The sequence below is a fragment of the Scomber scombrus genome, chromosome 23, assembly GCF_963691925.1.
Source record: "Scomber scombrus chromosome 23, fScoSco1.1, whole genome shotgun sequence".
NCBI classification, from domain to species: Eukaryota; Metazoa; Chordata; class Actinopteri; order Scombriformes; family Scombridae; genus Scomber; species Scomber scombrus.
Window position 1 is genome coordinate 464,455 of NC_084992.1, and position 18,926 is coordinate 483,380.

The 18,926-nt window shown below is 43.4% G+C and overlaps 4 protein-coding genes and 1 long non-coding RNA gene across 5 annotated transcripts in view; 2 read left to right on the plus strand and 3 right to left on the minus strand.

Annotated features, from left to right (window-relative positions):
- The window catches only part of LOC134006094 (zinc finger protein 271-like), a 100,395-nt gene that overhangs the window by 28,788 nt on the left and 52,681 nt on the right, over window positions 1-18,926 (minus strand). The gene's annotated exons all lie outside the window — the stretch shown is intronic.
- On the plus strand, window positions 292-9,060 carry si:ch73-71d17.2 (RPA-related protein RADX). Its single transcript, XM_062445160.1, is given in 20 exon segments — window positions 292-316; window positions 319-389; window positions 938-1,049; window positions 2,000-2,168; window positions 2,420-2,550; window positions 2,846-2,986; window positions 3,236-3,402; window positions 3,475-3,631; window positions 3,808-3,916; window positions 4,345-4,436; window positions 4,531-4,656; window positions 4,839-4,943; window positions 5,379-5,552; window positions 5,697-5,821; window positions 5,935-6,239; window positions 6,386-6,436; window positions 7,040-7,080; window positions 7,188-7,448; window positions 8,450-8,599; window positions 8,714-9,060. Coding segments are annotated over 20 exon segments (2,637 nt in total). The 3' UTR covers window positions 8,839-9,060.
- On the minus strand, window positions 11,035-15,487 carry LOC134006142 (H-2 class II histocompatibility antigen, E-S beta chain-like). The gene is made up of 6 exons (XM_062445231.1): window positions 15,394-15,487; window positions 14,956-15,225; window positions 14,198-14,411; window positions 13,838-13,905; window positions 13,552-13,665; window positions 11,035-11,113 (listed from the first exon to the last, which is right to left on the minus strand). Exons 1-6 carry the CDS (start codon window positions 15,446-15,448, stop codon window positions 11,088-11,090), a joined length of 747 nt encoding a protein of 248 aa, XP_062301215.1. The 5' UTR covers window positions 15,449-15,487; the 3' UTR covers window positions 11,035-11,087.
- LOC134006172 (uncharacterized) lies at window positions 14,145-18,911 on the plus strand. Its single transcript, XR_009927919.1, has 4 exons — window positions 14,145-14,278; window positions 17,712-17,936; window positions 18,077-18,142; window positions 18,253-18,911. It is a non-coding gene; the product is annotated as an uncharacterized LOC134006172 (long non-coding RNA).
- On the minus strand, window positions 16,123-17,829 carry LOC134006144 (H-2 class II histocompatibility antigen, A-U alpha chain-like). The gene is made up of 4 exons (XM_062445234.1): window positions 17,745-17,829; window positions 17,281-17,529; window positions 16,865-17,149; window positions 16,123-16,337 (listed from the first exon to the last, which is right to left on the minus strand). Exons 1-4 carry the CDS (start codon window positions 17,824-17,826, stop codon window positions 16,216-16,218), a joined length of 738 nt encoding a protein of 245 aa, XP_062301218.1. The 5' UTR covers window positions 17,827-17,829; the 3' UTR covers window positions 16,123-16,215.

The window sequence follows — 18,926 nt, forward strand, 5'->3', positions numbered from 1 at the left end:
ATGAAATAAAATCAATAATCTGAATAATAAAACTGAGTCTGTCAGCAGTTTGTTTTCAGGATGTTTCTCACAGATTAAAATCATCTATGAAGCTGGATTATTAACAGTTAACTCATCATGTTTCTCTATATGTTTATTTTTATAATCCATAATATTAAGGCTGCAGGTTGGAGACAAATGTGAATTTATAGTAAATAATCTTTTTCAACCTTTCAGGACTTAATATAATAAGATCAAATAAAGATAAATATTACATTTTAATTTCTGTTTTAATGGACTCATTTTCCCACAATGCACCGCACTGTTATTGTTTGGACTGGGCCAACATGGCGGCTCCTGGCTGCGTCTTCCACAGGACCCTGACCCGGACCAGACCCGGTCCCAACCAGGTCTACCCTCAATCAGATTCATCATAGTATCTTTATTAGTATTGATTATTGATTGATCGGTGTTATAACCCGCTGCAGTCACGTGTCCACCAGACTCCGTTCAAATATCTGTGGTTTTAACGTCGCTGTGCTTACGAAATAAACTAAGTTAAAATCGGTCTCTATAAAATAAATAAACAGATTAAATAATTATAAATGAGCCGAATCATCCATAAAACCATAAAGATTTAAAACCCTGCACTAACAGTGGATATATTAATTATTGTCGCCTGTAACTAATAGTTTTAAATTATCATATTATTCGCACTTGTATGATTTTAAAAAGGAGATTATAGATAAATTAATAGCAGCTGAATTAATTATAAATAAGCGGAATTTACCAGGAGACCATAAATATTACTAAACCAGCGGATCTGCGCGGTGTTTGTGTTTAATAAGAGCTGCAGACTCTGATAAGTTTAAATTAGCAGATATTTGAATTGAGTTTGGCGCGAAATAAAAGCGCGCCATTTGATATCTCTTCCGTCTCATTATGTTTTGTCTCTCAGGTGTCCTCGTGCTCTCCCGCCGTCTGCAGACAGTTGATCTCGGTGGTGGAGCTGCAGCGCTACAGCAGAGACCAGGGGTCCTCAGTCTACTTCCCCCAGGCCGTCCATAACGGTCAGTGTGACCCTGCAGGACAGACTGGACCCAGTAACACTGGTGTCCCCTCAGTGTTATATTACACAGTGGCTTTAAGGGGAAGGCGTATTATTCGAAAGCACCATGGCTTCCTAAGCGACATGCACACAGACGTTACTACTGCAGCAGAATCACGCAGGAAGTTTAATAACCCAATCAGAGCAAACAAAATAAAACATAATCACAAAGCAGAGGAATCTTGTTTTGACACTTTGATTTGATTATACTGTGAGAAACATGATGGGTACATTTTATAATTACATTTGGCCCCAGATCACATGTTAGAAGATATTTGAAAGTAAAGAAAGGGTAAGGCCAAACCATAGACTGTATATAAAATGGACGTAACATCCGTGACGTCACCCATTGGTTTGTGGACTGCTGTTTGGAAGCGAATAGTATCGGATCTGAGCAGCGCCATCTTGAAAATTTCAGGTGCATGCTGGGAAAAATAAAAACATGGATTCTACTTATATGGGCATCAGGAGGAGCATGAGGCGCCCTCCTGCACCTGTGAACCAATCAACCTGTCAATCACCACGTAGCCACGCCCTAATGCATACCCTGCTTTATCGTCACATATAAAATCAGGGAGGCCAAAATGTCCCAAATGAACATCATACTGCATTGAAGAAGGCTTTAAACTAGCGATTGAGACCATAAACACATTTTGAAAACGTTTACTGAGGTTAGAAATCAAGTGAGAAGTTGGTGAATTCTCCATTGACTTGTATAGAGACGGAAGTCCTTTTGACACCAAAACGGTCGCCCCCTGGTGGCCTTTTGATAGAATGCAGTTTTAACTTACTTCGCGTTGGCCTCATTTCAGAGGACCGGAACTCCCCGCCTGGGCCAAACTAATGATTTTAAGTGGGTGGGACTTTTATGTTGGGAACCTTAATGTACGTCCCCTCTGGGTCCTGGTGTAGGTGAGGACCTGTATGACGTCACTCTGACAGACGGGGACTGCAGACTCCGTGTGACTCTGGATCCTGGTCTGAACCGGCTGGTGGAGCGAGGGGTCCTGTTGTCAGGGGCAACGCTCCGAAACGCCGCCTTCATGCTCCCAGCATGCCGCGGGGCGTCAGACGCAGACAGGTGTGTGTGTGTGTGTGTGTGTGTGTGTGTGTGTGTGTGTGTGTGTGTGTGTGTGTATTAGGGCTGTCACTTTTGTCAAAAATCAAGTTTGAACGATATCAAATGTCATGCAATTTGTTTTTCAAAGGTATTCCAATATCTGCGAAATCCGAATGGTTTAATTATAGTTGTGTATTTATATGTGTGTGTGTGTGTGTGTGTGTGTGTGTGTGTGTGTGTGTGTGTGTGTGATGTTGTTTGTGCTCCTGCAGTTACAGACTGCTGAGTGCAGAGGTCAAAGGTCACGCTCCAGGTGATGATGATGATGACGATGAAGATGGACTCAGGAGATCTGATGTGGACTGGGACTCTCTGCCCTGGTTTGGATCCTCAGAGACAGCAGGTAAATCTACACACACACACACACACACACACTCACTCACATATACACATACACACATACACACATACACATTTACACACATACACGTATACACAAACACACACACACACACACACACACACACACACACACAAATACACACACACACAAATACACACATACACACACACAAACAAATACACACACACACACAAATACACATATACATACACACACTCACAGATCAGTGTGATGTCACATACCTAAGCCACACCCACCTGGCTTTAATTGGTTAATTGACTGATTGATCCTCTAGGCCCATTGGTTCCTCTGAGAGCCAATAGGATGGTGTTCCTCCCGCTGTGGAACAACGTGGACTACAGCGGGGCGGCGTGGAGGGAGACTCCGCCCACTGAGGAAGAGGACGATGACGAAGAGGAGGAGGAGGAAGAGGAAGGTGAGGAGAGAGTTTAAATGAAGCTGAAACAGCGCCACCAGTTTGTTTATGGCCACCAGCGGTACTGCAACCACAACTCATGCTTCAGTTTTTAATCTGTTTAAACTGTTTGTGTGTATGTGTGTGTGTATTTGTGTATGTGTGTGTATTTGCTTGTGTATATATGTGTGTGTGTGTGTGTGTGTGTATTTGTGTGTGTATTTGTGTGTGTGTGTGTGTATTTGTGTGTGTATGTGTGTGTGTTGACAGTGAGACGTCCCGCTGTGACCGTATCCAAGCTGCGTGACTCCTTCCTGTCCGGTCGCCAGGGCGTTGCCAGGGGAACCGTCCAGCATCAGCTGATCGTACGCATCATCAACAAGTCCCACCTGATGTATTACGGGAGGACGGACCGCAACTGTGAGTGTCCGTATAAGGTGAGTGACCCTCTAAGTCCTGGACCCCGAGGGACCCAGAGGACACGTTTAGACCCGTCTGTCTCTGTCCAGGCGGTGTTGGAGGTGTGCGACAGGACAGGAAGTGTGTGCGTGGTGTTGTGGAACAGCGTATGTGTCGACTGGTACCGCCGCCTGAAGCCCGGTGACGTCATCGGCCTGAGACGCTACCGAGTGAAGCAGCACTACCAGGCGGAGAGAGATGACATCGGTACTTCAAAGTCTGATCATGTGATCAATACTCACATCACAGATCAATGAGCTTCTATAGCTGCTGCGTCTCATCTGATACACACACCTTAAAATGTTTAATCAGTCCACAAACTGTTCCTATTGAAGGAGAAGTAGCTAAAGATACTGAGACAGAAATACCCTGTTTGGTTTCAGAGATCAGCGTCAACAGCAGAAATCCTGCCGCTCGCATCTCTGTTCTCCCAGAATCCTCAGTGGTGCCTGAACACATCACACCTGCACCCAACTACAGCTTCTACAGCAGGTACACACACACACACACACAGTAACATACACACACACACACACACACACACACACACAGTAACACACACACACACACACACACAGTAACACACACAGTAACACACACACAAACACACCGACACACACATACAAACACAGAGTAACACACTGACACACACACAGTAACACACACACAGTAACACACACAGTAACACACACACACACACAAACACACCGACACACACATACACACACAGAGTAACACACTGACACACACACAGTAACACACACACACACACAGTAACACATACACACACAAACACGCACACACACACAGTAACACACACACACACATACACACACACAAAGTAACACACACACATACACACACAATAACACACACCTGAGTAACACACACACAAACACACACTCTTTGATCTCTGACAGTCAGGAGCTGCTCGACCGACCTCACAGCTTCCTCTGTGATGTCATCGGCCTGCTGACCTTCTCAGGACGGCCGGAGCGAATCAGAAGCAAAGGTGAGGGTTGCCACGACAACCAAGACAACATGTCAAAGTTGTTGTTTACGTTCTTACAAACAAGCAGCGACTAACGATGTGTTTTCATTGGTAGACGGCCGAGGGGCGGAGCTTCTGGAGTACCGCTGGCTGCGATTGGAGGACGGTTCCAGCGATCAGCCAATCATGGTGAAGCTCTTCTCCACATCTCAACCTGAAGCTCACCGCAAGCTCCACCCACGTGAGTCACACACACACACACACACACACACATATATTACAATTAAGTGTTAAATATGGATATTTCTCTGTGAAATAAACAAATAAACATATTTATATTAATCTAAATGACTGTGTGTGTGTGTGTGTGTGTGTGTGTGTGTGTGTGTGTGTGTGTGTGTGTGTGTGTGTGTGTGTGTGTAGTATCTGTGGTTGTTTGTACCAGACTGAGGTTGATCAGAGCTTCAGATCAGACTAACGGCTGCTTCTACCTGACAAACACAACCTACACACAGGTGTACTGCACAGGTAAGTCAATGAGGTTTTAGTGTCCATGTTGTTTAGTTTAAATTTAAAGGGTTAAAATGATAAAATAAACGTATGAATAACTTGCACACATTCTTTTTTTGTGGACCCAGCATCAAATTTCTGCTTTTAATCCATTTAGAGAGAATATATTAGAGGATTATGGCAGAAATGTCTAAGTGGTGTAACCATAAAAACCAACAAAAATACTAAATGTACATTTTAACAAACCTGATGCTGCTTTTAAAACTAGTTTAACATATTTTAATTGATCATTTTGTATGTTATTTATCACTGAGCCATGTGTTAGTTATTTCTGTCAGTAGTAATAAAACTGTTAAATAAACTGGAATTGTCTTTCTAGTGGCTCCAGCACTTTGTCCTCTGTCTGATTGGTTGATTGAGCGCTGTCCTGGCTCCTGATTGGTTGATTGGCAGGTCTGGGTCACCACTCAGAGATGAGTTACCGGAAGCTGCGGCCGGTGCGACTCTTCCTGCAGTGGCTGAGGAGCCAGGACGACGCCGGCGTGCTGAGCAGGGCTCTGATTGGAGGACCGTTCATCTACCCGCCGCCTCCCGTCTCCCTGGAAACGTACATGAAGGAGAGGAGAGGTGTGTGTGTGTGTGTGTGTGTGATAACTTGGTTTAAGGTCAAATCTTCAGGAAATGAATGTAAGTCAATGTAAAGTCTTCTGTCGTCATGGAAACACGACTGTGTGTGTGTGTGTGTGTGTGTGTGTGTGTGTGTGTTCACAGGTGAGCCAGGTTTCCTGCGGGGGGCGGAGTTTCAGAGGGAGGTGGAGAGGCTCTGTTACCGGGAGCGACGGACCTTCTGTATCCAGGCAACCGTTACCATGGTGACCTACTGCCGCAGAGGAGAGGTGACAATAAGTTAACGCTGTATAGTTTTGGGACTTATATGATTATATTTAAGTTTTTATAATCATAGAACATCTGTAGTAGAATATAAGGAGCAGGTTCATGTGTGTTTCAGGAGGATCGATGTCTGCTGTGGACCGACAGACCTTCATCTCTCTCACCCTCCTCTTCTTCCCCTCGCCTCTCTAAATCCTCCCCCTCCTCCTCCTCTTCCTCCTCCTTCCTCCACCCTCTCTCCTCCTCCCCTCGTTCACCCCGTCCTCCTCTCTCCTCCTCCCCTCGTTCACCCCGTCCTCCTCTCTCCTCCTCCCCTCATTCACCCCGTCCTCCTCCCTCCTCCCCCTCCTCTTCCTCTTTCTTCACCGCGTCTCCGTCTTCAGCTGTCAGTCACCTGACGCCTCGCCTCCACCGGAGAGGAGGGTAAAAAAAACTGCATGTGATTTATTTTAGAAGCTGACTGTTGTTTTCACTGTGTAAACTGTGTGTGTGTGTGTGTGTGTGTGTGTGTGTGTGTGTGTGTGTGTGTGTGTGTGTGTGTGTGTGTGTGTGTGTGTGTGTGTGTGCAGGAGGTTGTGTAAGAGGAAGCAGCTCCTGCAGGCAGAAACTCCAAAGAAGAGGTGAGCTGAGCTTTTTCTCTCCAGTTATTAAATTATATTCATTTATTTTATTATTTATTATTTATTCTCAAAACATGGATTATTTTGAAGTATTAATATTTCAAAATAAAATTACAACATTTTCTCGAACATGGCTCTTAATCACTCGACCACCTGCGCGCCAATAGATTATTTTTTGATATATTACTACTTTTTTTTTTTTAAGTTATGCCTTTTTCTCACTTAAAGTTTTGTTGTTGTTGTTTTTCTTGAAACTTTTTAAATACATATTTTCCCACAAATATGCACAATTTTGTCTTTTTTCTCAAAAACTTTTTTTCTGTAAATGTTATGACTTTATATTTTTAGAAAATGTACAACTGTTTTCTTAAAATATATACGTTCATTTCCAAAAAAATATTACAACTTTTTTTTTAATCAACCTTTTTTCTTGAAATATTGCAGCTATTTTTCTACAAAATATTCAACTTTTTGTCTTTCTTTTCTGTAAATTTTACCATTTTTTATTTTACGACTTTATTCATGAAATATTACGATGTTTTCTTTTTAATATTATGACGTAATTTTCCTGTTGATGTAACGTCTGTTTGTTTCTGTCTGCAGCCCGAGAGTCACGTTACAGCCAGAGCACAACAACAACACAGGTGTGTGTGTGTGTGTGTGTGTGTGTGTGTGTTTTAGTGTGTGTGTGTGTGTGTGTGATAGTGTGCGTGTGTGTGTGTGTTATACAATACCTGGCCTCTGTCTGCAGTCATCCTGTTCGAAGCCTCGATGGAGTTTCTAGAAAACACGAACACTGATGAAGACAACGATGATGACGATGAAGACGCCGCGTCCTTCATCACCGCCCCCCCTTTTCCCGCTTTCCCGCCCATCGCCACGGAGACGCTGCGGTTGCACTACGACTACGATCGCAGGGAGGAGCAGGCGAACGCCGTGGCGATGGGAGGAAGAGCGACCGCCACCGCCGGGAAGTTTGAGTCCGAGAACTACTACACACTAAGGCTGAGAGGTACACACACACACACACACACACACATTAACACACACACACACACATTAACACACACACTAAGGCTGAGAGGTACACACACACAAACACATTAACACACATTAACACACACACACACATTAAGGCTGAGAGGTACACACACACACACTAAGGCTGAGAGGTACATACACACACACACACTAAGGCTGAGAGGTACACACAAACACATTAAGGCTGAGAGATACACACACACACACATTAAGGCTGAGAGGTACACACACACACACTAAGGCTGAGAGGTACACACACACACTAAGGCTGAGAGGTACACACACACACATTAAGGCTGAGAAGTACACACACACACACACTAAGGATGAGAGGTCCACACACACTAACACACACTAAGGCTGAGAGGTACACACACACACACACACACACTAAGGCTGAGAGGTACACACACACATTAACACACACACACACTAAGGCTGAGAGGTACACACACACTAACACACACACACACACTGAGGCTGAGAGGTACACACACATATACTAAAATACACACACTAACACACACACACATACTGAGGCTGAGAGGTACACACACACACACATTAACACACATTAACACACACACACACACACATTAAGGCTGAGAGGTATACACACACACACACACACATTAAGGCTGAGAGGTACACACACACACACACACATTAACACACACACACATTAAGGCTGAGAGGTACACACACACACACACTAAGACTGAGAGGTACACACACACATTAAGGCTGAGAGGTACACACACATATACTAAAATACACACACTAACACACACACACATACTGAGGCTGAGAGGTACACACACACACACACATATACTAAAATACATACACTGAAACAGACGCACACATACGTTTGTACTTCTATCCTTGTGAGGACCTGAACAATGAAACTGTATTTGTACTGTACATTTTCTCTCCTCTGCTTCACCTCTTCTTCTCTTCTTCTCTCTGCAGCTCTGTCAGACGGCGTGCTGCTCGACGCCACCTTCCTCCCTCAGTCCTCCTCTTCCTCGGCCTCCCCCTCCCTCCTCTCTCACTCCAACACCTGGACCTCCATCCTGTCCCACGGAGCCTTCTCCTCACACACACCTCCACCTTCCCCAGGTCAGTGCCCACTCACACGCACACACACATAAAAACACACACATCATAATAATAAGCAGAAGGATGATGATGATGATGATGATGAAGGCTCCTCACCTTCTGTCTCACTACTAGTTGACCTCATAGGTATGGCAGCCCAGCTGACCAATCAGAGGCTGGTGTGCATCCTGGAGGCGTGTCACCTGGGCGGAGCTACAACAGAGATCGTCCTTAGTCGAGCGTTCCTGCTCACAGTGTAGAAATGTCCTCATAATGTAGAAATGTCCCCACAATATAGAAATGTACTCACAATATAGAAATGTCCTCACAATGTAGAAATGTCCTCACAGTGTAGAAATGTCCTCATAATGTAGAAATGTCCTCATAATGTAGAAATGTCCCCACAATGTAGAAATGTCCTCACAATGTAGAAAATGTCCTCACAATGTAGAAATGTCCTCACAGTGTAGAAATGTCCCCACAATGTAGAAAATGTCCCCACAATGTAGAAAATGTCCCCACAATGTAGAAAATGTCCCCACAATGTAGAAAATGTCCCCACAATGTAGAAATGTCCCCACAATGTAGAAAATGTCCTCACAATGTAGAAATGTCCTCACAGTGTAGAAATGTCCTCACAATGTAGAAATGTCCTCACAGTGTAGAAATGTCCTCACAATGTAGAAATGTCCTCACAGTGTAGAAATGTCCTCACAATGTAGAAATGTCCTCACAGTGTAGAAATGTCCTCACAGTGTAGAAATGTCCTCACAGTGTAGAAATGTCCCCACAATGTAGAAACGTGCTCAGAAAGCATTGAGAAATGCATGATGGGAATTGTAGTTGTAAAATTGGATTTGTAAAGTTACTATTTATGACATTTTTAATACTTGATCATTTATTATATTTATATTATTATTATATTATAAGTATTTTATGGGTTTTACATTTAGCAGGATACATTTATGATGCACTTTACAATGTGATGATTTCCTGTTTTATTCTTTATTTGCCTTAAAAACATCGTAGTAGCACTCGTAGCTGTCTGTTAGCTTCGTGTTTAAATGTGACTGTGAAGTTGGGAATTGTAGTTTTTTTAACTGTACATTTGACTACATTTATAAAGCACTAGTGACAGAGACACTTTTAACATTTTGCGAGATGAGTTTTGTTATTTTTTTTAAAATCCTGTTTGGATTTAAAGTTTCTAATTTCCATTGTTTGGAATTTTACATGAAAAAATACATTGTTGGTTTTTTTTCTGTGAAGTTTGAGAGTTTAAGCAAAGCGAGTTCTTTATATAATTTAAAAGAAAAATGTAACTGCTGGTTGTTTTATACTCAGAACCAGACGTTGTTGTTGCAAACTGACATTTACAGAAAATATGCTTAAACTGAAAAATTTTGTTAATAAAAAGTTTTACAGACTTTCTTTCCTAGTTTATGTTTTATATTTTCTGTTTGTGAAACTTCAGATTGAAGTTTGATGTTTTTTTAGTGCCAACAGTCTTTGGTATATTCTGTCGTAATGTACAGACGAAGAGTTTGGTGAAAGACGTAACCATGGCAACAGGTCAGAGGGGGCGGGGCCATGCAGCTCACCTGGTGACCTCACCTGTCTCAGACGAGTGATTGGCTCTTCAGAGAGGTCAGAGGTCAGTCAGTCTGTTTGATATGCTTAACTTTATTAACAGCAGAGTAAACACACACACATGCACACACACTCAGACTGCCTGATTTAAGGTGGAATGACCAGGAGCTGTTGAATTTAAGGTGGAATTAAGAATCTGAGGGTTAAAACAGTTTTAGGAGAACAACTTAAGACAAAAATATTTACAATAAAAACATTTCAAATATATTCTGAACATTTGAGTTTAAACTGAAATGCCAAATATTAAAGTATAAACATTAATTGAGATGTTTACAGACTGGTTTAGATGAGGAGAGAAGGTTTTATTTCAGGGTCAAATACACAAAACATCATAATTCATGAATCAGTACGGTAGTAGTTCGTGAATCAGTACAATAAATAAACAAGAACGTGATTGCATAGTCAGTGTGAGACAGAGTATGCAGCTCTGAATAGGAGCGTTTTCAGGCGGGATTTAAAGGTGGAGACAGAGTCAGAAGTGCAAATGTCTGGTGGGAGAGAGTTCCTGAGGCGGGGGGCAGATCGGCTGAAGGCTCTTGACCCCATGATGGTAGTTAAGTTAGCAGATGGGGCAAAGAGCTGGTTGGCAGAGGAGGATCGGATAGTTCGGGAGGGTGTGTAGATGTGAATCAGTTCAGAGAGATATGATGGTGCCAGGTTGGGAAGGATCTTCAAAGTGAAGAGTAGAATCTTAAAGTCAAATATGAGGCATCATTACTGATTCAAAGATCCAGCAGAATAGAAGAAGGAAAAGACAAGCAGCTGCTGAGTCCAGGACCAGGAAGGACCAGGACCAGGACCAGGACCAGGACCAGGACCAGGACCAGGATCAGGACCAGGATCAGGATCAGGACCAGGATCAGTAAGAGGGGACCAGAATCTGTCCTGAGAGAAAGAAGAAGAGACCAGAACAAACCACAATCATTAAACCTGATCAGACTGGTGTTGGGGGGAAATTACCTTCAGCTCATATTTATCCTTTTTCAGGCTCCTCCTTCTTAAAATATACACATAAAAAAATATTACAACTTTTTTTTTAATCAACCTTTTTTCTTGAAATATTGCAGCTATTTTTCTACAAAATATTCAACTTTTTGTCTTTCTTTTCTGTAAATTTTACCATTTTTTATTTTACGACTTTATTCATGAAATATTACGATGTTTTCTTTTTAATATTATGACGTAATTCTCCTGTTGATGTAACGTCTGTTTGTTTCTGTCTGCAGCCCGAGAGTCACGTTACAGCCAGAGCACAACAACAACACAGGTGTGTGTGTGTGTGTGTGTGTGTGTGTGTGTTTTAGTGTGTTTGTGTGTGTGTGTGTGTGTGTGTGTGTGTGTGTGTGTGTGTGTGTGTGTGTGTGTGTTATACAATACCTGGCCTCTGTCTGCAGTCATCCTGTTCGAAGCCTCGATGGAGTTTCTAGAAAACACGAACACTGATGAAGACAACGATGATGATGATGATGACGATGAAGACGCCGCGTCCTTCATCACCGCCCCCCCTTTTCCCGCTTTCCCGCCCATCGCCACGGAGACGCTGCGGTTGCACTACGACTACGATCGCAGGGAGGAGCAGGCGAACGCCGTGGCGATGGGAGGAAGAGCGACCGCCACCGCCGGGAAGTTTGAGTCCGAGAACTACTACACACTAAGGCTGAGAGGTACACACACACACACACACACACACACATTAACACACACACACACTGAGGCTGAGAGGTACACACACACACACACATTAACACACACACTAAGGCTGAGAGGTACACACACACAAACACATTAACACACATTAACACACACACACATTAAGGCTGAGAGGTATACACACACACACACACACACACACATTAACACACATTAACACACACACACATTAAGGCTGAGAGGTATACACACACACACACATTAAGGCTGAGAGGTACACACACACATTAACACACACACACACATTAAGGCTGAGAGGTACACACACACACTAAGGCTGAGAGGTACATACACACACACACACTAAGGCTGAGAGGTACACACACATTAAGGCTGAGAGGTACACACACACACACTAAGGCTGAGAGGTACACACACACTAAGGCTGAGAGGTACACACACACACATTAAGGCTGAGAGGTACACACACACACTAAGGCTGAGAAGTACACACACACACACACACACACTAAGGCTGAGAGGTCCACACACACTAACACACACTAAGGCTGAGAGGTCACACACACTAACACACACTAAGGCTGAGAGGTACACACACACACACACACACTAAGGCTGAGAGGTACACACACACATTAACACACACACACACTAAGGCTGAGAGGTACACACACACTAACACACACACACACACTGAGGCTGAGAGGTACACACACATATACTAAAATACACACACTAACACACACACACATACTGAGGCTGAGAGGTACACACACACACATTAACACACATTAACACACACACACACATTAAGGCTGAGAGGTATACACACACACACACACACACACATTAAGGCTGAGAGGTACACACACACACACACACACATTAACACACACACACATTAAGGCTGAGAGGTACACACACACAAATTCCAAACCAAGGTAACCCCTTGGATTCTCGTCCCTCATTGGCTGATGTCACCAGAGCTTTAAAAGAGTCCCGTGAGGCTTCTTCGCTCTCTTTTCCCTTTGGTTCGTTCTCCTTTGCTCTTTCACAGGCTACGTGGAGGCGGGTTATAAGCTGTCCCTCCTCACCGCCAACGGCCGAGAGAAGACGGAGACGCATGTGTGCTGCCTCTTTACCTCGTTTTTCTTTCTTTGTAGAAACTTCAACTTGTCGGCAAAGAACGAAATTTCCACATTCACTTGAACGCATCGCATAAACGTATTCAAGAGGGCCCGCGACTACAGACGCCTCAATCCCCCGGAGGAGGAAGGGATACTCCTCCGTTTTGGGGGGCGAGGACGACTCGTTCCCACGGCCCGAGAACTGCTGATAAGCCTGAGATTTACTGCTTCACTCCACCAAAACAGCACCAAACCAGCCGAGGATCAGGACAGCGCTCGCTTAAAGCTGCAGTCTGTAACTATTTTGTGTTATATTTGCTAACGTTGTCACTATGATCTGACAGTAGAATAAGATACAGATCAGCTGTGATATAATCCACTGTCTCTGGCTCCACCTAGTGGTCGTACAATGATTTACAAGAATCCATTCGCTCCCAAGTCAAAACAACCAATCAGAGCACAGAGGAGTGTCAATGACGCTGTACACACGACTGGTATCAGACTGGTATCAGACTGGTTCCTGACCTCTGGACTTCCTCTTGTAGTAGATGAATCCAGCCAGAGATAAGATCAGACCCAGGATCAGTCCTGACGCTCCGATGGCGATCTTGTTTCTCTCTGACTCAGGCAGGGACGGATCTGAGGACAGACAGGTAGAGACAGACAGGTGAGCAGACAGACAGGTGAGAAGACAGACAGGTGAGCAGACAGACAGGTGAGCAGACAGACAGACAGGTGAGCAGACAGACAGGTGAGCAGACAGACAGACAGGTGAACAGACAGACAGGTGAGCAGACAGACAGGTATTTACCCCAGTCAGTAATCAGAGGCTCACTCAGGCTGGCGTGTTCCACCTTGCAGGAGATCTTCTCTCCAGACCTTCAACACAAACAAACTTCAGACGTTCCACTCAGCACAACTTCAAACTTTCTCTGCTCAATTTTCTTTCCACATTTTTCTGAACTTTGATCCACAAATGAACGAACAGCGATCCGTCCTGACACACTGAATGTAGCTCAGCAGCTTATTGAAATTCACATTTCATGAAAACATGCAGATGAATTTCACTGTGACACTTTCTACTGTGTGACCAGACCTTTACTGAACACCTGGACCCAACTGGACCCAACTGGACCCAACTGGATCTATGTGGACCTGCAGCTGGACTCACCTGGGCGTGTACTCCAGGTGGGAGTGGATCTGGTAGTACCAATCAGCGTCTGGCATCTCCTCTGTGGAACTGACATCAGAGGTGACTTCCTGTCCGTCTCTGAGCCATTTCACTATGATCTTTTTGGGGTAGAAGCTGTAGATGCTGCAGACCAACATGGAGGGATGTTTACCAGCAGGGGGAGTCTCAGAGTCCAGGACCACGTAGGGCTTCACTGAAATACAGTCACATGATTATTTATTTATTGATGTATTTCTGTATTTATTATTATTATTGTATTATTGTACTTCAAAGGAATACTTTTATCACTGAAACAATCCAGAACAGTTAAATACTGCATGCTCCAAAAATCTGTTGAAATCAAAACAACCTCCTTTTAATCACCATCAGCTGCAGTATCATTGTTTGACCAGCAGGAGGAGACAGAGACCTCACTGTGACGTGTTGCTCATGTTATTAAAACAGCTTCTGATTTATTACAAATGCTCCAAAAACTAAAAGTTGATTCATTTAAAATAATGATTTAATGAATAATTATGATGATAATAATTATTATATTGATTATTTAACAGGAAGTGATGCAGATATAAAAACTTCACTGACTGTGAATCAGATCACTAAAAATGTTTTCACTCTGATCAATCAGTCAATTTAAACTCTTCTGATGATCAATAAACACGTCAGCTGTCAATCAATCAGCAGAGTTAATGATTCAGTTTGTTAACGAGGTTTAAACGAGGTTTCAAACACAAACTCACCTGACTTAGTCAGAAAATAGTTGTACCAGAGCCCAACGTTGTATTGGCAGTATCTCTCCCTCGCAGTTTTCCTCCTAGCCAGCTCTGGACCGTTGTTCCAGTCCTCTGCCTGCTTCACTCCGAACTCAGTGTAGCCAACAAACTTTCCCACACTGCTGTCAAACCTGAGGATCTCCAACTTGTTGTAATACTCAGAGAGGATGTACCTGATGTCCTCCAGCTGAGAGGAGTTAAACTGACAGCGATCCATCCTATAATTCCTAAATCCATCTGAAGATACAATCAGTTTGACTCAGTACAGTCTGATCAGAGTATTGATCAGTGATCAGAGTATTGATCAGTGATCAGTGTATTGATCAGTGATCAGTGTATTGATCAGTGATCAGTGTATTGATCAGTGATCAGTGTAATGATCAGTGATCAGTGTATTGATCCTACCTGCCGTGTAGACAGTGATGAAGAGGAGGGAGAAGCTCAGAAAGGATGAAGCCATGTTCCTCTGATCTCTTGACAAACACTGACACAGTCTGACTGAGAGCTGCTGTAAAAACCAGAGGAGCTGATCACATGACCTGCTGATCAGCTGTTACCAGGCAGACAACTCACAGTCACACTGATGTTACAGTAACAACTCTATAAGCACTCATGTTAACAACTTCATGAAGTCAATGTGGTATATTAATTGATTGTCTTTTGATGTGTTGATGAAGAAGGAAACCACAGCTGACACGTCTCACTTGTATATTTTAAAGGTTTTATTACAAAAGACAACAGTGTCAAACATACAATCTTGAGAGAGTCCCTGGTGCCGATATGAGTCTCTCTGACCACTCCAGTTTCAACCTCAGTATATGTAGTCCCTAGCTCTAAAAACCCCACCTTCTGAACTTTTAGTCAGTCAGGAAACACAGCCTCTGACCCTTCATCCATGGCTAGCTTTAATCTTTAAGTTAAACCCTCTGTTCCATCACTTATGACTTTTAACCTTTAACCTAAGTAAACATATCTTCGAGAGTCACAGGATTTCCCAGGATGTCATAAAATGTATCTCAGATTATAAAGTGTTACAAACATTTTCTTTCCACAGAAATCTGACTGTTACAGACGAGAGAAGAAGCTGCAGCTAAAATCACCATTTACATTAATGTAAATCAGTGATTAAAAGATCAAACTTGTGCACACATACAGTGATAGTAGCTGTTTAACTTCTGCCAATAACTGATTAGTTTATACTCATTAATTATTAACATCATCAGCCAATCAGCTGCACTCGTTTCCTTTGATGAGGAAGAAGGTTCCAGCTGCCACACCGAGCAGACCGATAGTCAGACCCAGTCCACAAAACACTGCAGGTCCAACACCTGGCTGCTGCACCTCCACATCTGGAGACAGAAAACACACAGAAACATTAACACCTCCACATCTGGAGACAGAAACATTAACACCTCCACATCTGGAGACAGAAAACACACAGAAACATTAATACCTCCACATCTGGAGATAGAAACATTAACACCTCCACATCTGGAGACAAAAAACACAGAAACATTAACACCTCCACATCTGGAGACAGAAAACACAGAAACATTAACATCTCCACATCTGGAGACAGAAACATTAACACCTCCACATCTGGAGACAGACACATTAACACCTCCACATCTGGAGACAGAAAACACAGAAACATTAACACCTCCACATCTGGAGACAGAAGCATTAACACCTCCACATCTGGAGACAGACACATTAACACCTCCACATCTGGAGACAGAAACATTAACACCTCCACATCTGGAGACAGACACATTAACAGCTCCACATCTGGAGACAGAAACATTAACACCTCCACATCTGGAGACAGACACATTAACACCTCCACATCTGGAGACAGATGTAAAGAGCTTCTCACCCCAGATCCTGGTCAGTGGTTGGCTCAGTGTTGGGTGTGCCACTGAACAGCTGTACATGTCTCCCAGCTGTGGGATGAACTCCAGTCTGGAGGACTGGCTAAAGGAACCGTCTTTGTTGGGGTAAGGAACATTGATGCAGGTTCCTTCGGTCACGTTCTTTCCGTTCTTGGTCCAGTAGACTTTAACAGGAGCAGGATAGAAACCGGTCACATGACAGATCAGCGTGTTCTGGACTCCGAGCTCCACCTCGTCTCTTTTGTAGATGATGGGACTGGAAGGAGGATCTGAACACACAGTTATTATATTATATTATATATTAATGCTAAATATAAAAACATATATTATATATTAATGTTAAATATAAAAAACATGTATGTTACTTTAAAGTGACAAAAATATTATATTTAGTATTTACCATTTTCCAGTGGGATTTCCTTCAGAGCTTCACGCCTCTTCTTCAGGTTCTGTTTGCAGGTCCGTTGACCAGCAACAGCATTGTCATAAGTTCCTTCCGAGTAGCCGATATGATCAATGAAGGGAGGCAGAGAATCTACTCCTTTCCCTTTGTTGTAGTCTGCGTACCACAATTCTTCACCCTCCAGTGTGTACATGCTCTCTCCATCGGAGTCTGAACAGCCACTGATAGAAAGATCTTCATGTAGATCTGAAAACACAAACACTGATGTTTAACCTGTCTCTCTCTCTCTGTCTCTCCCTCTCTCTCTCTTTCTCTCTCTCTGTCTCTCTCTCTCTCTCTCTCTCTCTCTCTCTCTCTTTCTCTCTCTCTCTCTCTCTCTCTCTTTCTCTCTCTCTCTCTCTCTCTCTCTCTCTCTATCTCTCTCTCAGAGTTGAATTGAGTTTAAAGAGTCAAACACTTACCTTCTGCAGGGACACAGAGGACAGAGGAGAGGATGAGGAGCAGCTCCGACACCTTCATGACCTTCATCATCATCTTCATCATCACTCTGACAGACTCTGAAACACTCTGACTGACAGTCAGCAGCAACTGAGCTCTTACACACAGCTCAGCCAATCACAGAGCAGAGATCCCATGATTTCATCAGTGTCCAGGTAGATTCAGACTCAGTAACAAAAGTCTGAGAGGAGAATAAATGTTGGTCTGAGCTGATCATCACCTGAATATCTGAACAGCACTTTGACTTTTTATCCTCAAACATTCAAGATCAACTTTTAAATCCATGTTTCCACAGAAGGAGGACTGTGGATTTAGTCCTCCATCACTTCCATTGTAAACATGATGAAGGGATCTTCTAATGGTCAGTATGAACAGGGGGAATCATTACAGACACATAAACACACTATGATCAGCTGGGCTCTAACTGTTGGTTTCAGACTCAGTATAAAGAGTGAATCTGTCCTTTAACAGGCAGCAGTCTGTCCTCACAGCAGACGCTCGCTGACCCCGGTGGTCGTGGTTGGAAGTGCAGAGAATCAGAAGAAAAGATGAACAGCTGTGATAGAAAACGTTCAACATGTGACTGAATGAATCCGGTCTGATTCCACTCAGGTAGAAACCCTGCAGGACAGGTGAGACCTTCAGGTGAGTCGTCCAATCAGAGAAAAGATCAGCTGAAACCAACAGGACACAGTTTCATAAACAGCTGTGATTATAATCTAATGAAGCCAGAGGAACAAGTGCAGCAGGTTCCTCTTTTTAAGCCTTCATGAGCTGACTCACCTGATCACCTGCTCACCTGTTCACCTGATCACCTGCTCACCTGTTCACCTGTTCACCTGTTCACCTGAGCTCTGATACACTGATACACTGATGTACTGATGTACTGCAGAGTCCAGCCTGTACTGTAGAGAGACACACACACACACACACACACACACACACACACACACACACACACACACACACTGTACTGTAGAGACACACACACACACACACACACTGTAGATACACACACTGTAGATACACATACACACACACACACACACACACACAAACAAACGCACACACACACTGTACTGTAGATACACACACTGTAGATACACACACACAAACACCGTACTGTAGACACACACACATACACA